This window comes from Schistocerca piceifrons, chromosome 5 (assembly GCF_021461385.2).
Source record: "Schistocerca piceifrons isolate TAMUIC-IGC-003096 chromosome 5, iqSchPice1.1, whole genome shotgun sequence".
Classification (NCBI taxonomy): Eukaryota; Metazoa; Arthropoda; class Insecta; order Orthoptera; family Acrididae; genus Schistocerca; species Schistocerca piceifrons.
Genome location: NC_060142.1, coordinates 62,091,851 through 62,111,888, shown reverse-complemented (window position 1 = coordinate 62,111,888; position 20,038 = coordinate 62,091,851). Strand labels below are relative to the sequence as shown.

At 39.6% G+C, this 20,038-nt stretch overlaps 1 protein-coding gene and 1 non-coding gene across 2 annotated transcripts in view; both read right to left on the bottom strand.

Moving 5' to 3' along the window:
- The window catches only part of LOC124798734 (Down syndrome cell adhesion molecule-like protein Dscam2), a 444,553-nt gene that overhangs the window by 236,872 nt on the left and 187,643 nt on the right, over positions 1 to 20,038 (bottom strand). Inside the window, exons 6-7 of the mRNA XM_047262262.1 lie at positions 9,942 to 10,120; positions 9,497 to 9,769 (exon numbers count right to left, since the gene is read on the bottom strand). Coding sequence (XP_047118218.1) covers positions 9,497 to 9,769; positions 9,942 to 10,120 — 452 coding nt within the window. The remainder of the gene's footprint in view (positions 1 to 9,496; positions 9,770 to 9,941; positions 10,121 to 20,038) is intronic.
- Positions 212 to 284, bottom strand: Trnal-caa. The gene has a single exon. It is a non-coding gene; the product is annotated as a tRNA-Leu (tRNA).

The window sequence follows — 20,038 nt, the reverse complement described above, 5'->3', positions numbered from 1 at the left end:
GGAACTGGGATAGTGTTTGCATTAGATAGCAACAAGACACAAGTATGTCCATGAGCTGGGTTCCATTCTCGGTACTTCAAGCATTTACACTTGATGAGAGGATTGATAAAGGTTGCACTCAGTCTTATGATGCCAACCGAAGAGCTACCTGAGTGAGAAGTAGCAGCTGCAAGGCCTCTGAAATGAAACTTCCTGGCAGATTAAAACTGTGTGTTCGGACCGAGACTCGAACTCGGGACCTTTGCCTTTTGCGGGCAAGTGCTCTGCCACTGAGCTACCCAAGCACAACTCACACCCCGTCCTCACAGCTTTAATTCTGCCAGTACGTCTCCTACCTTCCAAACTTCACAGAAGCGCTCCTGCGAACCTTGCACAACTAGCACTCCCGGAAGAAAGGATATTGCGGAGACATGGCTTAGCCACAGCCTGTGGGATGTTTCTAGAATGAAATTTTCACACTACAGCAGAGTGTGCGCTGATGTGAAACTTCCTGGCAGATTAAAACTGTGTGCCGGATAAAGACTCAAACTCAGGACCTTTGCCTTTCGCGGGCAAGTGCTCTGCCACTGAGCTACCCAAGCACGACTCACGCCCCGTCGTCACAGCTTTAATTCCGCCAGTACCACGTCTCCTACCTCCTTAACTTCACAGAAGCTCTCCTGTGAACCTTGCAGAACTAGCAATCCTGGAAGAAAGGATATTGCAGAGACATGGCTTAGCCAGAGGCTGGGGGATGTTTCTAGAATGAAATTTTCACTCTACAGCAGAGTGTGCGCTGATATGAAACTTCCTGACAAATTAAAACTGTGTGCCGGACCGAGACTCAAACTCGGGACCTTTGCCCTTCGCAGGCAAGTGCTCTGTGGCCGTAGAGTGAAAATTTCATTCTAGAAACATCCCCCAGGCTGTGGCTAAGCCATGTCTCTGCAATATCCTTTCTTCCAGGAGGGCTAGTTCTGCAAGGTTTGCAGGAGAGCTTCTGTGAAGTTTGGAAGGTAGGAGACGAGGTACTGGCAGAATTAAAGCTGTGAGGACAGGGCGTGAGTCGTGCTTGGGTAGCTCAGTAGCAGAGCACTTGCCCGCGAAAGGCAAAGGTCCCGAGTTCGAATCTCGGTCCGGCACACAGTTTTAATCTGCCAGGAACTTTCATATCAGTGCACACTCCTCTTTAGAGTGAAAATTTCATTCTAAGGCCTCTGAAGTTAACAATGGCCATGAGAGCAGTAATGTTGATCTCATGCCCCTCCACATCACATGAAATGACGCTACTGGGGCAGAGAATAACACAGTAGATGGTCAGTACAACAAAAAGGTCTCACAGTTTGGAAGTTGACTTTTGATATGTCCAGGGTCATATTGTGCTTAGTCCCTGACCAATTTTGATCGATTTCATGATAAAATCTACAAATTTTGTCAATATATAGGAACATACTGGGGGCTATATCCTGAGTTAAAAGAAAAAAAAAACCCTTAAAACAAAAACGATTTCTTTCAACAAAGAAATATGATGATATAATGATGTTTGGTTTGTGGGGCACTCAACTGCACAGTTATCAGTGCCCATACGAATTCCCAATCTTTGCTCAGTCCAATCTCACTGCCTTCAGGAATGTTGATGAAATGATGAGGACAACACAAACACCGAGTCATCTTGAGGCAGGTGAAAATCCCTAACCTCACAGAGAATTGAACACGGGATCCCGTGCTTGGGAAGCAAGAACACGACCGCAACTGCGAGACCATCAGCTACGGACTTTAACCAAGAAATACACATACCACGACCTGACAATGGAATTAAGTGTAAAATATAATTTGAACAAAAAAAAAGAAGATACAGAAAAGTAATTAGAATGAGACTAAATTGTGAAGGCAGTAAAATACTATTAATGAACATTTACATTAGGAACAATAGGCTGTTTGGGGCTCACAGACATAAAAACAATAAGGACTATCTGTTTCTGTAAAAAGTTACCCTTTTTGCAAAGAGATCTAAGAATAAAATTCAAATACAATTTGAACAAAATGAATATGCAAGGAATAGCAATAGACTTATCTGATAAGGACACATACATGAACATTAAGTGAAGTAACAAACAGGAAATTTTCAGTGATAAAACTACTATTTCTAACTGATAAACATCTTTCTCAGCACTTTCCATCAGTTTTGTTTTCACACTTTGTTGCATTTTTAGCTGTTCTCAATCCACTTTGTCCTTTCTCTTATTTTCTTTTGAGGATTTCTTAGTTATCCTTTTATCTGCTACTTTTTCACTGTACTTTTTATGTGCATTTCTGAAACTGTATATTATCTGCTTTGTGATAGTTACAGATCCAACACCCCCTGCAACCTTTACTACATCTTGAATGGTATGAACGTGTATGGGAGACTTTAGACAGAGTTTTGACTATAATGAAGCTCTCAGAGAAACATCTTTCAAGACTGGCATTGTCACAGAGGACACATCAAGGAAATTTGATAACAGGATGTATAAACAGACAAGGAAAAAAATTCCTGGATTTTTCCCGGATTTCCCAGTTAAAAATACACTTCTCCTCATGAAAATACACTTCTTCCATGTTAAGTGACAGTATACTTTTTCTCAGAACTGTAAAACTTATCAATCCATTCAATGGTTATGGTTTTATACACCAGAATAGAATTTTCCGGCATTTTAGAAAATGACACTCAGGGGAAAAAAACACATTCTCAAAAGATCTTTAATGTGCAGCAACATGTATGCTGCATATTTTCATGTTACGAAAGTATAAACTTGAATTCCACCAAACACAGCATGTTATTTTCTGAAGCATCGAAATCAAGATTGCGATGTGTTTTTGTAAGCCAATCATGTGATCTCGCCAGCTGATGGCAGTGGATATTCATACAAATGTGCCAGTAAAATTTTTAACAACATAAACGTCTGATCTTCTGGGCTCAAAATTCTTCCAAATGGTCATCCTCAAAGAGTTGATTTTTAAATGAGAGTCAAACGCTCTGTGATTTATGAAATTCATCATACATTCTTGCACATAGTTCATCTTGCATAAAAGGAAATTTACTTTGAAAGTAACGCTTTCCAAACCACCATTCGCAATATTTTCCAGCGACTTGTTAGAAATAGGTTCGTTTCAGCAGTTGCCGGGCGTCACCACGCAAGCACAGCTACGATGACGCAGGAAGCCCGTATGATTGTACGTGTAAAATATTAAAAGATCTTACACTATGTCATAAAAAAAACAAGACATCAGAGGATACTCCATGAGCATTGGAATTTTGCAAACCATACTAAAATGCATAATTTGGCTTAAAGTGTATATTCGTATGTTCGGATTCGGATATAGATTTTCTTTATTATGGCATAATGCCACACATGCTAGAAGATGAAAACGTACACTTGAAATGCAGCGAACAGTTGAAACTAGCCAATAGTGTGGACTTAAACATTTTAATAAAAGCCAAATGTCTTTAGCAAACCGACAAAAATAACTTCATTGTTCTGCAAAGTGATTAATGCTTGACTATCAGATAGGTGGAAATAAAATAAAACCTGAAACTAATAACATACTTTAGCCTTCAAATTATATGAATGTATTTTAATTCACTTGATAGCTCCCGACCACAGAAACAAATTTTGTTTTCATGTGACATGAGAACTGTAAAAAAAGAGGAACCACAAAAATTACTAAACGTAAACACGGGTCACGTGGAGACTACTTTTCAAAAATATGCTCATTTTGTGGCACACATCTTTCTGTCTGATGCATAAAAAATGTGTGTTTGAAGAAATCTAAGACATGTAATTTGCTCTTTAAGTGTGTCATGGTGTAGTGCCACGCCTCTTCACAGAGCATTCTTCTACCGCACATCACTGTATTTCGCTCTGCCATCAAACTATATTCAGGACAGTGGAAATTAAAGTGTCCTGTGGTGCTTCTCCTGCTCCCAGTCAGCCAGCTTGACATCCTGCCCCTCTTAAAAAAAACTGCTATTAATACCAGATGGGATTATTTGTAAACGGGAGAACAAGAACTCTTCAGAAAATTTGCACTCTTTATTCCCTATTAGCCAATAACTTCCTGTTTTGTGCCACATAAAATTAAATATAGGATATATAAAACCAAGAGACAAGCAAGACAATACACATTTCTTCAATTCTTAAGTCCTAGCATTGTTCTCTCTCTAACCTTGCTACAGCTTTACATGGTGTGCTTTCCTTTCTGCGAAAAAACCTATTACTTCATCAAAGTTCATCAAACGTTTTGTTACATGAAAAAATGAAAAAACAAAATGTCATAGTCTAATACTGAAAAAGCTGTTAATACAAATAATACCCAAGACTGGTGTGGTTTCTTGATCTGATTGTGTGTATTTTGTCACTGTCTACTAGATAAAACTAAATAGGACTGTTTAATATTGCAGTAATTGTTAAAAACACCAAATAAATGAGACTGTTCTGCCACAAATGGTGGTTTTTATAACACAACAGAATATAATTCACAAAGTACCAATATCAAATGCCTATTAGGCGTACTACAAGCAAAAAGCTGTATGTTAGGGAACAGTTTCACATTTCATTCATACACTCCAGGTTCTCCAGCATGAGATCGAAAAGTAGTACTAAGAAATTTTTATATAAATTTGGAACTCTAATACTCTTCCATAATTTGTGTGATGACCTCGTTTCTTCTCCTTTCTCATTCTAACAAACAATTTTGCCATCACTAATTCTGTAACTATTCCTGTGAGTGTCAAAATTTATTCTCCATTTATCTTCACTAACGCTGCCACAATCACTGATTTACTTACCCCTCATTTGTTCTCCGGTTAGATGTTACTTTGTTTTTGTACAACGGGTTTTCAGTGCTACTCCCAGAATAGAACTTAAGCGGCTGCTAGCTGGGTACTGTACAACTGGCCCTTACTAGTGTAGCGGTCTAGTCAAAACTTTTCTGTCAAAATTTCATTTCCTTGGATACACCGAGAAGATAATACATAATCTTTCTTACCTGTTGTTCCTGTTAGTCATTTATTTCCACTCTGGTAGTCTGAACCTATAGATTACGCTAGTAATTATAACAACTCTGATTATTTGCAAACCTAGTCAACCACATAAACAGAGAGCGACTGGCATTCACCCGTTCGGCTTTATTCTGCTCAGCTCGTACAGCAGGAAAGTTTATTTCTAGATGCAATGGGGATTCCCCTGGCAGAGACATCATGTACACTATGCACAGAGTCAAAACACAATTTATGATTCATTCAGAAATGAACTTATAATGTGTTCAAAAACCAGCAGGGTGCATTTCAAAATCATATGAATAATCGATACACCAACGTGTGCTTGATGCTAGGCACTTTCTGAAACAAGGTTTTTTTCCGCAAGAATATGAATTTGGCGGCCCCCCCCCCCCCCTGCTGAAAGTGCTGCCCAGAGCAGACACCCCAGTTTGTCACCCCTCCCCACATGAATCTGGCAGTTTTGGCGCCCAGTAAAATTTTTCCAAGTAGCGTATGGCTGCTTGCTGCTACTTCTTATACAGCTGTAGCCACACTTCTGTAGCCAGAAGCGGGAGAAGGTACTATTGATACGCGACTCAAGGGCGCATGCGCATGAGCCCCCTTACAACTGCTCAAACAAATCTAATGTAAACAGTTGTGATGTCACGCTCATCAGAGGCAGTTTGTTTTTATGCATCATTGAATAGTCTTCCTAAAGCCTGTGACACATTTTGCTGTTGAGTGTTGGCAGATGCTTGTATGAGCACTGTGTTTTGTTGTTGTATATGGCGCAGTTTCTTTGAAACTTAAGTTCTATTTTTTTATTTCATTTTTCTTACTTTCTCTCCTTCATGTTTTATTGCTGCAGTATTATTCTGCAGTAGTGGGATACAGTAACATACTTTGTTAGAATATTGGTTCTTACCAGTCAAAATTACAAAAATTTAACTAAAAACTAAAACAATGAAAAATTCCCTGAATTCTAAAAAATTCCCGGGTTTCTCCCAGATGAAAAAATTCTCAGGTTTTTCCTGGATCTCCCAGTTGTTCTGGGTTGTATACACCCTGGATAAATTTCTTCACATTTTCATGTCCACTCTTGATCCCAATGCTCATCATCCTGAATTGACTGATGTGTATATGGTTCCCATCAAATTCTTTGACGATTTCCTTTACTGACCTTATCTCTACTAGATTTAGGAAGTCAAGAGCTGTGGTGTATGCTTCATACCACCAAATTGATTTAAGGTAGTGAGATGTATCAGTGCTATACCTTAGCTGTCTATTCTCATGGTTGGTGTTAATTGCCACTTCCGAGTCTAAGCATGGAATTGTAAAAAGAATGTGCCAGGGGTAATTTATTCAGAATTTTGAACATCAAACACTTCAAAAATGTAAAGTACTCACACTGGAATGCCAAGATATCTTATTCTGATATTCAAACTAGTGCAGAGTTTTTTTGGTTCTGTATCTGATGTCCACTTTCCGAGGCCGCAACCCCATGTAGTCATTCAGATCTATTTTGAAACTAGTTTGTTTCTATCAACCTCTAGTTTCACATATTTTCTCATTAATTATCTGACCATAGATTGGAGGGAAGTTTAGAGGAAAGGAGCCAAGAAGCATATGACTGAAATTTAGACAGAAATGACTGAACCTGAGCAGCCACAGTCTCAAGAAAGGTGATATGAGCTATCAGCATCTTATCCCTCAAAGGTTCTCACACTACTTGGTAGATATGACTCCAAGGAATTCCAGTAGTGACCTTAGGTTTCGGTTTTACCTCCTTCTGTTCCTTCTTTACCCTTTGTGCTCTCTTCACATACCTTAAAAAAGGCCTTAATATTTGCTGAGCCCAGAGTTACACAATTTCATTTTCCACCCATTAAACAGCACAAAACTTCTGCAGGAAAACAGATATGCTTGTAATACTGCTGAAATCAGCTTGGTAGGAAAGAACATTTTTAAACAGATTCTATAACGACCTCAGAAACTAAACAAGGTCAAACCAACAACAGTACAACCAGTCTTAAAATCACCATGCACTGTATGTGAGCCACATGACCGAAAGTACAAAAGCACTGGATCCTCTGGATTACCATCGACTTGGAATGTTGCCTTATTAACATTAAAGCCATCATGGGCATCTGAAAAACCTTGCTTTTCAGATTTACTTTAAACTGGGATGCACCTGCCTCAAATCCTTCCACTAAATCTTTTACAGTACTTTTTCTCAAAAACACTGAAATGAGTTACCTGCTCAAAACCTGGCCCAATGCGCAAACATACAACCAGATCAAACTCAATCACTATAATGTCATAGGCAGTAACAATATCTCGTAGTTGTTTAGCAAAAAACGGCTGCAGTTTGAACACAATACTGTAATTTACTTTTGAATCTGCATTTTGGAGGTAGTGGTACTGTCTGGGAACACATCCGGCAAGAGATTAACAAAGCTGCCAATGTCCAGAGCATATTTGTGACACATATCAGCCAACAGACACAAATGGATCTCTGGCTTTGTCACAGCAACCCTCGGCAAGTAATCTTGCATTGTCAGTGCTTGATGCAATTGTCTTGGGGTGTGGAGCACACTACAATTAGATGATGCACCCCCCGCCTGTGCCACAGCAGACTAAATATACACAGAGGCTGATTAGAAATACTTCTTTTCTTAACTGAAATTGGTAATTTTATTTTGCAGTGCACTTACCAAATCAGGAGCACCATCAAGATTATCCTCTCCTTTGTCAGTGTGGCTATCAGCAGAGTGTATCCAGAATTAGCAGGTGGCATTGCAGGGGCTATGTCTGATGCAACAGCATTGGAGCAATGGCTATTTGTGGTGATTAGCATTCCCATAGACATTGTAACCTTTGTAGTAGCCTCAAGCCCACCACACTTCTTTCAGCTGCATGATTAGACAATGCTTGCTTGCCTGTATTGCTGAGCAAGAAGTTCATTTTACAGAGCATGAACCAAATACTGAATTTATCAGATGTGTGCTCTGCAACCCACCAAAATTCTGGATTCTCAGTCCAGCAAAGGTCGAGCGCAACCTTCCAGTTCATCAAGTAAGCTGTAAGTTAACATGTGCATTTGACATGATCACACCAAAACAACTTTGTAAGTGTGGCCAAAAGTTCACAAAGACATAAAGCCACTAAAAAATCTTATGAACTGCACGCACCCTTTCTTATGAACAACTTCCGTCCCATCCCCTCACCTACATATCTCCTTGGCTGAGCCCAAAGGAAGGCAATAAATTCTTCCTTGCATGCATGTAACTGAAAGCAAGTCACATCATTACGACCCACAGCAGCACCAGAAAAGTTAGCCAGTAGAATAGAAAAGATGCAAAGAATCACCTCACTGCCCATGCCGCAGCCACCTATGCCCACAGTCCCCACTCACTCTCTGGCCATCTGTGTTGCGCTGTTCATGTTGCAGGCTTTAGCTCAATATTAAGAAAACCAACAACCTCGTTCCAAAAAAATCAATAACTGATGTTAGTGTTCTAACTATACTAATTTATGCCTACCACTAAAGATGATCTTTAACCAATCTCATTCATACAATGCAATCAGATCTAAGGCTGTTGGAATGTAAACCAGTAATGTTTTGCTATATATACAAAGCAATGGACTGGATGCAAATCTGTTATGCCCTGGCATCCCTAGTTCAAAATAAATGGATTGGAAAAGACCACAAACTGCCCTAAAAGCACACATCTTTGTGATCACATCATCTTATCAAACAAAATTTGAACTGATATAAATGTTAACCACAATAAACCCTTCAGTGCTCCGTGCTGGTCGCATCACATCACAAACTCTCAAAACCATGGCACAACAACAAACCACAGTAGCCTGGCCAGGCTGGAGCTGATGATGAATGGTGAGCATAGAACTGCAGAAGGCAAATGAATACCTCTGCCCAAAATCAAATCAGGTACCATGGTCTTTCCAAGGTTATTAGACAAGATACAAAAATTCCCCAAGTTTCACCTGGTTTCCACAATGCTGGGCACCCTGATGCTGAATGATCCATCAATGCCAGTATGCAGAGCTTGTTAATAGGCAGTGTCTCTCAGATTCAACATCAGGTTGTGAAAGCAGGGATGATTAAAGCAATGGCATATTTATAGAATTAGAGTACATAGGTTCAGGTAAAAACCATAGAGCAATAACAAGAAAATGGAAATAACTAGGGTTGATTATTTATATGTGCTGTCTCTTTGTAAATAATCAGAAAATGATACTCTCATAGAGAAATAGCAGAAAGGAGCAAATGGATAAAGTAGAGAAAGAAAGGGAAAGTAAAATGATTAATGGTTGGTGTGTAGACAAATGAGTACAGAGATCCATTGGAGGAATATGGGACATGTTGCAATGGAAAGTTACATCAGTATAGTGAGTGTGGGGTACAGGGAGGAGTAAAGAAGAAACTATTAAAAGCATTTGTTCACTGACAGCTCTGTAGAAACTCAGATTTACCTCCAAGCTGAAGTTCTGCTGTTGCTTGAGCCATCTCCCATTCATTGCTCACAAAACACTGATACATCCCATGGTCTTCCTTCTGGAGTGGCTTAACAGATAATTTCTCAGGTGATGAAGTTATCTCAAACCTTGAGTCAGGTACAATAGGTTTCCCATTCCTATACCAAGAAACTCTTGTTATGGGATATCCACCAGGAATGCACATGAATGATGCTTCCTTTCCTACATCCACAACTTGTGACTGTGGCTGTACATGTGCTGAGAGAGGAGCTGGAAAGAAAAGAAAAATTTTAACAACAAATCCACATCAACATTACCCTGTTGTTACATAATAAGTTCAAATATGCCTGCATCTTAATTTTCATTTTAAATGACAGCACATAAGTAGTTCAGTTTGAAATAATTCTTATAGATTCAAATACTTTTCCATTTTTAATATTACCTGTCACTGTAAGTGTTACTTGCACAGTTTCTTCACCTGCTGAGTTGTTTACCCAACATAAATATTTTCCCTGGTCCTCAAGACGTATTTTGTTGATTCGCATTAAACCTGCAGCTAGCACACTCACACGATCACCAACAGCCATAGGTTGTAGCTGATCATTATCTTCTCTAAACCACCTGTTAACAGACATCAAATACCACTTCAAAACACAGTCACAGCTGTTAAGCATTCCATGTCTGCATTTCATTTTCATTCTGTACATCTAAACAAATGAAAAATGAAGAATTTTGGTCTGACATTCTCCAGTCCCCCATCTCTATCTACAACATATTTCAAAAGAGAAAAAAATAGCTCTCAGTCTAATGCTGTCATTGATCATGAAGAAAGAGTGGACATTTGTCTGCATGACAAACAGTGGAAGGTAATGAGATAATAGCATCAAGCCACTTGTTTTCATTTATCAGTTTTTATTAACTTCTTTTCAACTACTTTCAGACGTTCCATGATACACCATGGACTGGGAAAGTAGTAGTAAAAGCTTTTTAACTCCTCTGTAATTGCTTCCAGAAGTTTCATGATACACAGTGAGGAGAGAAATTAATGACAAAAGTATATGTATTTTGGAGCTACAATAGTTGAAAGAAATATGTGTAACTCGAACAAGAAAGAACCAATGAAAAAGTTGTGATTAAATGAAAAATAAAAAATGAAGATTGAGTGTAATGCACTAAGAGTTGTGAAAGGTCCTTCAGAACAAGATGAATCACAAAATGGGAGAAACTTCTTGGTTCTCAAAGGAGATGAAATAATGACCATCAAATGAGTAAAGATGACTATTCATTTGAAAGAGAGCTAAATCACGTGCAGATGAGGCTTGATGCATGTTGTATACAGTTATGTGGTAAAGGGGTTACAGCAGAATAAGGTAGAAGGAGAGAAGGAGGTTCTTTAGAAAACAGTGTTGATAAGGATCCATAGCTTTGTAAAACTATATCAAGTACGGGTGTAGAGAACTAAGAAGTCATCGTGGGTGGGCCAAGGAATAGGTTGGGAAGAGAAGCAGTAGATAATAGGCAGCTGTTTTAGTATTATACTGATCCATTAATAATATAGTATACAAGTTTTGTATGGTACCAAATAAGTGACATTATTGATCGAACCACATATGATATGGTGTCAAATGTGGTATCAATTACTGTCTCAATGGAGCAGCATATAATCAGGTGATAACATAACCATAAAAAAATATAATACTGTGTACCAGTTTTAACAACAACTGAACAAGAGAATTAATGCGTTTTATGTGTAATTATATCACAATAACTTCATTTTTACAAGTTGAGTTTGCATATATTTTACAATTTAAAACTTCAGGTTGCAAGATATTGAATTACCTGCAAAATTATGAAATGGAAAGTCCATGTTGAAATATCAGCAATATTATGAAAGTTTTGATTGCCAAGTTGCAGACAGGCACAATGAAAAGACTGTTACACATTGCATTTTTGGCCAAAGATTTCTTCACAAAGGAAACACACACACACACACACACACACACACACACACACACACACACATTCATACAAGCAAGCACACCTCATGCACACATGACTGCTATCCGTGGCCATCCCGGTCAGAATGTGACTATGTCAAATGGAAGTAGCAATCTGGAGAGGGGAGGAAGGGGAAGGGGGAGGGATAGCAGGATACAAGTGGGGGAGAGACATGAGGACTGCCTGATGGAGCATGCAGGGACTAGATGATGGTAGGACAAGGCTGCCACGTACAGCGTAAGGATGCTGTGGGGGAGGAATGGGGAGGGGAGGGGAAATGGGGAGGGGAAAAGAAGAGGAGCAGAGAGGGGCAAAAAGACTCTTAGGTGCATTGGCTGAGAGTGGTACACAATGTGGGTGAGGGATGTGATTTGGGAGGAGGTGATAGGACAGAAGGAATGGGAGAATGTGGGAACAGCAGGCTGCCGTAGGTTGAAGCAGTTAGGGTGATACTAGGAGGCGAGAACGTGTCCTAAGGATAACTCCAGTCTACGTAATTCAGAGAAGCTGGTGATAAAGGGAAGAACCCAGATGGCTTGGGTTGCGAAGTGGCCACCGAAATCAAGCATGTTATGAGATTAACAAGGCTGCCAATGTCCAGAGCATATTTGTGACACATAGCAGCCAACAGACACAAATGGATCTCTGGCTTTGTCACAGCAACCCTCGGCAAGTAATCTTGCATTGTCGGTGCTTGATGCAATTGTCTTGGGGTCCACTTTCCTCTTGGCCACAATATGGCAGTTGCCTCCAGCCCTACACCAAAATATAACCATTTTTGACTTGTCAAAGACCTATTCTCCTTCTCCTGATCCCTGCAATGGAAACATTTCTCCTGGTCCCTGCAATGGAAACACTTCTTTGCCACCAATCTCTCCAACACAAGCCAACCCAATCCCAACACTAAGCTCTGCCTCTCCCAGTTTATAGCACCATCCAACTGTGATCCTCCTACCTAACCAATCCCTCGTCACCTTCCATGAATTCCTTACCTCAAATCTGGCCTCAGTATCCTTCTCCAGGTCTCTTCCTAAGGACACCAATATTTCAGCAGAAGAAAGAGCAGCCATACACAGCCTCAAAACAGATACTGACCTGAATCCTAGAGACTATTTGGTGGAAGGCCTCTGCCAATTACCGTATTTATGTGAATCTAGTGCACACTATTTTTTTACCATACAACGTCCTCAAAATTGGGGTGCACATAAGATTCGATGGCGCATTAGATTCGAGTACAAACTTGAATTGTTTACAGTTTTTTCTTACCATATGTGATCTGAAGTAGCAGAACATTTATTAAACTGTGCAAGAAAATGTAGGTACGGTATCTGTGAATTAAGGAAAGGAAGACGTAAATCGGGTAAGAGGCTATTGAGTTAAAAAAGCTGTTATATTTCCAGTTCTGGATTCTGTTCGCAGGCATCAGGACAAAATCCATTACTGTGATGAGAGGATTGTTTTTCTTTCTTGTTGAAATTTAGGTACTGTCCCATACATTACAATGCACTGTTGTACTTCTTAACCTCATTTCATTATTGTTGGCCTATTACAATACTTCGCATTGTGTTTGCATTAGGTAGTCACGAAATGGAAGGCAAGCAGAGAAGAATATTGTATGTAGCCACTTTCAAGAGTAAAGTAATTCTTTATGCTGAAAAATATGGTAACAGAAGGACAGGAAGAGAGTTCAATGTACCTGAGAGTAATGTTTGCTTACGGAAGAAACAGAAATGAGATTACTTGTAACTACCACTACTAGAAAGCAATTCACTGGACCTCACAAAGGAAGTCATCCTGATGTTGAAGTAAATGTTTTGGAACTCGTCTGAGAAAGGAGAAAGAATGGGCAATCTGCGACTAGTGACACCATAATAAAAAAAAGCAAAAGGGTGGCTGCAGCTCTGAATATACCGAAGCAAGAGTTTAAGGCTAGCTGGGGATGGGTTGATCACTTTATGAAACAAACGGACTTACCTCTGTGACACTGTACAACAATATTCCAAAAGCTTCCACAGGCTTTTGAGAAGAAACTTCAAGAATTTCAGCAGTATGTTGCCACACTTTGGAATGAGAAGAATTTTTTGATTTGCCAAATAAGCTATGCTGATGAGACTCCAGTTTGGTTTGATATACCATGTAATTACACGATTGACAAGAAGGGTACAAAAGAAGTTACCATCAAAACATCTGGGTGAGAAAAACAGCGTGCAACATCATGCTGGCAATCACAGCAGATGGGAACAAACTTCCTCCTTTTTTAATCTTCAAGTGAAAAACAAGCCATAAGACTCCAAAAAATGAAAAGCTATTCCCTGATGATGTCATTGTTCGGAATCAAGAGAAGAGATGGACGACTGAAACTTTGATGCTTGACTGGTTCCGAAACGTATGGGAACTCCATCCTGATGGGCCTTCCAATTAACCATCAATGATTTGTCTTGATGCATGTCATGGTCATACCACTGACAATGTAAAAAAGAAGATCCACAGCCTACCCAGTGACCTTGTTATTCCTGGAGGAATGACTTCTGCATTATAATCCCTGGGCATTGGTATAAATAAATCTTTCAAAGGTTACGTTTAGGAACAGTACAAAAAATGGTTTTGTGAACCAAATCATGAATTGACTCTGACAGGAAAAATTAAACATGCTGCACCCTACATTATTGTGCTCTGGGTTTCGGCTGCCTGGAAACGCATTGAAGCACCAATGATCGTAAAATCATTCAAGAAATGCAGGATGGCAGTGAAGATCATGCGTTCTGAAACAACATCAAGGATGGCAAGGAAGGAGTAAATGAATCTATTTCTGATGTAGACTCTTCCAAGAATTCCAGTAATGATGATATTAGTGAATAATGATGAATGACGACTGAAATTTACAGTATTTTTCTTCGTATGTCATGTAGTTAATCAAGTTAGGCGTTCTTTTTTACTAATGAAAATATCACTTATTACCATGATGAGTAACTTAAAAATAAATTGCTGTTGTTTTTCATAGTTTATGTATACATTCACTATTGTTTGAAATAAAGTTAGCATTGTAAAATAAATTTCAACAATACAAAATACTCTACCAGTGATGTGGCAAAATTCCTTTTTCTTATTAATTTAATTTTTAAAATTGGGGTGCGCATTACATCTGGTGGTGCATCAGATTTATGTAAATACAGTATCTAACTCCTCCAACTACAAATTCTGCCACAATGATTCCATCCCAGAAGTCCAAATTAACCTAAAAGCACCACTTAAAGCCTTAAGCCTTTCCCACAACCACTTTCCAGAATCCATTACCCTCCTCTCTTATAACACCCCATACAATTATCTTCTCCTTGCTTCCCAAAATTCATAAACCCAACAATCCTGCGTGCACCACTGTAGCTGGTTATTGTGCTCCCACTGAAAGAATTTTGGCCCTCACTGACTAACCTCTCCAAACACCTGCCCAAAATCTAGCCTCCCACATCAAAGATACTAACCACTTCCTTCACCTAAACTGCACTGTCACCACCTGTTTACCTCCTGGATCCGTACTCATCACTGTTGATGCCACTTTTCTTGAAACCAACATCCCTCATGGCCATGCTGCTACTGAACACTACCTCTTGAAACATTATTCAGACTTCAAACCCACTACCTCATTCCTCATACACCTTACTAACTTCATCCTAACACACAACTACTTCTTCTTTGAAGAGCAGGTACACAAACAAATCTGCAGCACATCCATGGGCACCCACACAGCAGCCTCCTGTGCCAACATGTTTATGGGCCATGCATATGGAACCTTCCTAGACTCCCAAAACCACAAACCCATGGTCTGGTTAAGGTTCACTGATAATATCTTCATGATCTGGAATCCACATCCTTAAAACATTCTCTGCCATTCACATCACCTGGCCGTCCTCAACACAGTGTGCCACCTTCCTGGACGTTGACCTTCTCCTCTCTGATGACTCTATCCACACTTCAGTCCACATGAAACCCACCAACAGTACCTGCATTTCATCAGCTGCCATCTCTTCCACACCAAAAAATCTCTCTCTAGCAGCCTGGCCACCCGGGGATGGCATATCTGCAGTGACAAGAACTGCCTTGCCCCAGTATGCTGAAGATCTCAAAAATGCCTTCACAGAGAGGCACTATCCCCTAAACCTGATCCACAAACAGATTTCCCATGCCATACTCCCAAACACCCCCCAGTCCTCCCACCAACCCAAGAACCAGCTGCAAAGGAGTGCCCCATTCATAGTACCGCCTAGGAATGGAACAACTGAAACGCATTCTTCGTCAGGTCCTTGATTATCTATCATCATACTCTGAAATGAGGTACATCCTATCCAAGATCCTTCCCAGCCCTCGTAAAGTGGTGTTCCATTCTCCATCTGACCTCCAAAACATCCTAGTCCATCCCTATGCTACTCCCAGTCCCACCTGTATCCACAGGAATCTTATCCCTCTGAAAGATCCAGGTGGAAGACCTACCCAATCCACCCACCCAGCACTGCCTATTCCAGTCATGTTGCAGACTTATCCTTTCCCATCAGAGGCAAGGCCATCTGTAAAAGCAGCCACATCATACATCAGGTTTGCTGCAATCATTGCTCAGTTTTTTATACTGGTACAATTACCAACTAGCTGTCCACCAGGATGAATGGCCACTGCTCAACTGTGGGCAAGAGCAAGGTTGACCATCTTGCGGCACAATATGTTGTTGAACAATAAATGCTTGATTTCAATGGCTGCTTCATAACCCAGCCTAGCTGTATCCTCTCCTCTATCACCAGATTTTCTGAAATGTATAGACGGAAGTCATCCTTACAACACAATCTCTACTCCCAAAACCAGACCGGCCTCAACCTATGGTAACCTACATTCCCCACACCTTCTATCCAACAGTTTCTGTCCCTGTGTCCTTTCACCACCTCCCAGTTCACATCTCTTCACCCTCATTGTGCGCTGCTCACTTCCAATGCACTCACCAGTCTTTTCCCCCCTCTTTGCTCCTCTTCTTTTTTTCTTCCCATCACCCCCTCTCGCTCCCCCATTCTCATGATGCTGCACACTTGACAGCCTTATCCTGCCACCATATAGTCCCTGGATACTCCACCAGGCAGGACTCAATTCTCTTCTCCCAGCCATCCCGGGCTATCCCTCCTCTTCCCCACCCCACTCCAGATTGCTGATTCCATTTGACACAGTTGCTTTGTGGCCAAAGTGGCTGGAGATTACAGTTATATGTGCATGAGGTGCACTTGCTTGAATGTTTGTGTGTTTCTTGTGTATTTCCTTTCTGAAGAAGGCTTTGGCTGAAAGTGCAATGTGTAACAGTCTTACTGTTTTGCCTGCCTGTGACTCAGCATGTCATCTTTATGGTGACTAGCAATCTATCCTTTCATAATACTGTTGAATTACCTGCAAAAGAATTTTTTAGAATCTGTTGATTGAGAGATACTTTAAAATTTACATTTTTGTAATTTGAAACTATGATAATTCATTATACAGTTACTTTGTTCCTTTTTGTTGAGTTAGTTTTGTCTCAGTGTTGCATATCTGTGCTGAATGTTTAAATACTGCCTTTTGTTATATTATGGGAATAGACATTTAAATTAATAAATGAAAGATTATCCCAGAAAAAATTGTTCTCTGCACACCAGTTCATACTGACTTGAGGGAAGAGGACTTGCTGCATTTCTAACCAGTCAGTTGTCTTTTACAGAGAAGTTTGAATGTCCATATACCTGACACTTGAATCATTTTACAAGATTCAACTTGTTACTTTGCAATAGGACACAGCTTTCTTTTCAAGGTGTGTTTTCTTTGGACATAGTGATAAGGCTTTCAGAAATTTTCTTCGTTATGACTTTCATAAATTAGTATTATGCTGTACAGTAATTGACTTTTTAATATTTAACTGTTAGGAAATATTTTCTGAAGGTATTTGTCTGGCATGTGACCTTCTACTAAAGTGAAACATAGATGAAAAGAAAAGAAGAGAACAGAAGCTTTTGAAACATGGAGCTACAGGAGCATGCTGAAGATTAGATGGGTAGATCGAGTAATTAACCAAGAGATATTAAAGTGAATTGGGGAGAAAAGAAATTTATGGCACAACTTGACTGCAAGAATGGATCAATTGAAAGGGCATCTGATGGAAGTTAAGCATGAAGTTTAAAAGAGTAAACCACCATTTGACTGTGTCTTACTACATTTATCTTTTGTACTATCTAGATTTTGGCTGTTTACCTGCTTTGGACTGCCTTAAAAGATAAGACATAATCATTGTCTAACAACTTTTAGCATTGTACTTGATAGTGACATAAAAGCCAAAATCTAGATAGTACAAAAGATAAACATAGTAATACAACAGTGGTTCACTCTTTTAAACAGTATTTCGTGACTGTGGCTCAATATCATCGAAAACTCGAAACATCAAGGAACAATCAGTTTGGTTATGGGCAGAAGTGTATATGTGTGTGTGTGTGTGTGTGTGTGTGTGTGTGTGTGTGTGTGTGGGTGGGTGGGTGGGGGGATTAAAATGTTAAGGGAGACCAAGCTCTGAGCACTGTAAGCAAGTCCAAACTGATGTAGGTTGCAGTAGTTATTCTTTCACAGGATGGACTTCTGTAGATAGCTACGTTAAGCCAATCTTCAGACTAGAGGCAATAACAACTGTTGTGTTCTATAATTGTAAAACTATACTCAGTGGCCATCTCCTTGATCTTCCTTACTTCCTTATACTGTTTATACACTGCACAGTTCATAACCAACATTAATAAGATATTTTTTGTGCTTATATCCAATTTTTTTATTTTTTTATTTTTATGTCTGAGTTTTGGAGTCAAAATCAATTTGAGAATCTCTGAGCATAGTAAAAAGGAAAATTACGCCCTGTTTCTTATAGAATGGCTTCTTTTTGGACACAAAAATAGAAGAATCAGCTCCACTCATTATATATGCCAGAAATGTTAGTGGCAACTGTCTTAGTTTTCCTTTTTGCTTCATCTATTGTTATCATTTCTTTCAGGAAAGTCATTGTTAAAGGGTAACTTGTGTACCACCTATCATAAGTTACATGTCTGCTCTTCTCTGCCGGCCAGAGTGGCCGAGCAGTTCTAGGCACTACAGTCTGCAACCGCGCGACCGCTACGGTCGCTGGTTCGAATCCTGCCTTGGGCATGGATGTGTGTGATGTCCTTAGGTTAGTTAGGTTTAAGTAGTTCTAAGTTCTAGGGGACTGATGACCTCAGCAGTTAAGTCCCATAGTGCTCAGAGCCATTTTGCTGTTCTCTTCCCACAGATGGAATAAACAATGTGTATTATCAGTCAGTGTAATGACCTAATAAGAAGTAGTATGAACGAATAATATTCACTTAGGTCAGTCCATAGTATGGCTGTCCACATTTCCTGGAATATGAGCCATGAATTATTCACAGAGTTATTTTACTTTAGGCCAATATGGCCACAGCACTTTTACACACAACCGTAAGATACAATTTGAACAACAATGGAATGATTATGACAGTTCTATTGTAGGGGAAGGTTGATCAACATTCGTGATACTGATGGAGACTACACTCAAATGGACCAAGTTGCTGGGATTTTCACAACTACAAAAACTGAATGTAGATGATCTAATATATTGTAGCATGAGATATACTTTACATCTATATTCTCCAAACTAGTGTTAAGTGCATGACAGAGTGTACTCCTCACTGTACTACATATTATGGCTTCTACCCATTCTATTTGTGTATAGAGCATGGCTGTGCAAATGCCTCTATGCACACAATAATTATTCCACTTTGGTCTTCACAGGCACTATGGGAATGATTGGTAGAGGACTTTAGTATATTCCCGGATTCCTCACTTCATACTGCTTCTAGAAACTAAGTAGCCAAGCCTTTATGGGAAAGCTGGGGTCTATCTTCAAGTGTGTGTCAGTTTAGGTTTTTCAGTATCTCTGTGATGTTTTTCCATTGACAAACTAACCTTAGATCATCCCTGACTGTCATTCCTTGTATTCATTCAAGATCCTGCATCAGACCAGCTTGGGATGAGTCCCAGACGCTTGAGCAATATTCTAAGAGACACAAGGATGTTTTGTAGGCATTATCATTTGCAGAAGACTGACTGAATATTTCCAGTAGGTAGTATCCTACCAATGAACTGTAGTCTGCAGCCTGTTTACCTATGACTAAGCCTTTGTGATCATTCCATTTCATTTCGCTATTAACAGTTATTCCCTCATACTTGTATGTGCTAACTGATTTCAGCTGTGATGTATTGATAATTTAGTTATAGGATGCTACATTTTTGCTTTTTGTGAACTGTACAAGTTCACAATTCTCAACACGCAAGTTGACACTCTTTGCACCACTTTGAAAGTCTATTAAGAACTGAGTGAATACTTGCACGTCTTTAAGTTATGGTGATTGACACACTAAATAAATGTAAAATAAACTATTCTGTACAGTAGCAAAACAAATATCGGACAGTATTGTAAGAAAAGTACACATTTTGCTCCAGGATAGTTGCATT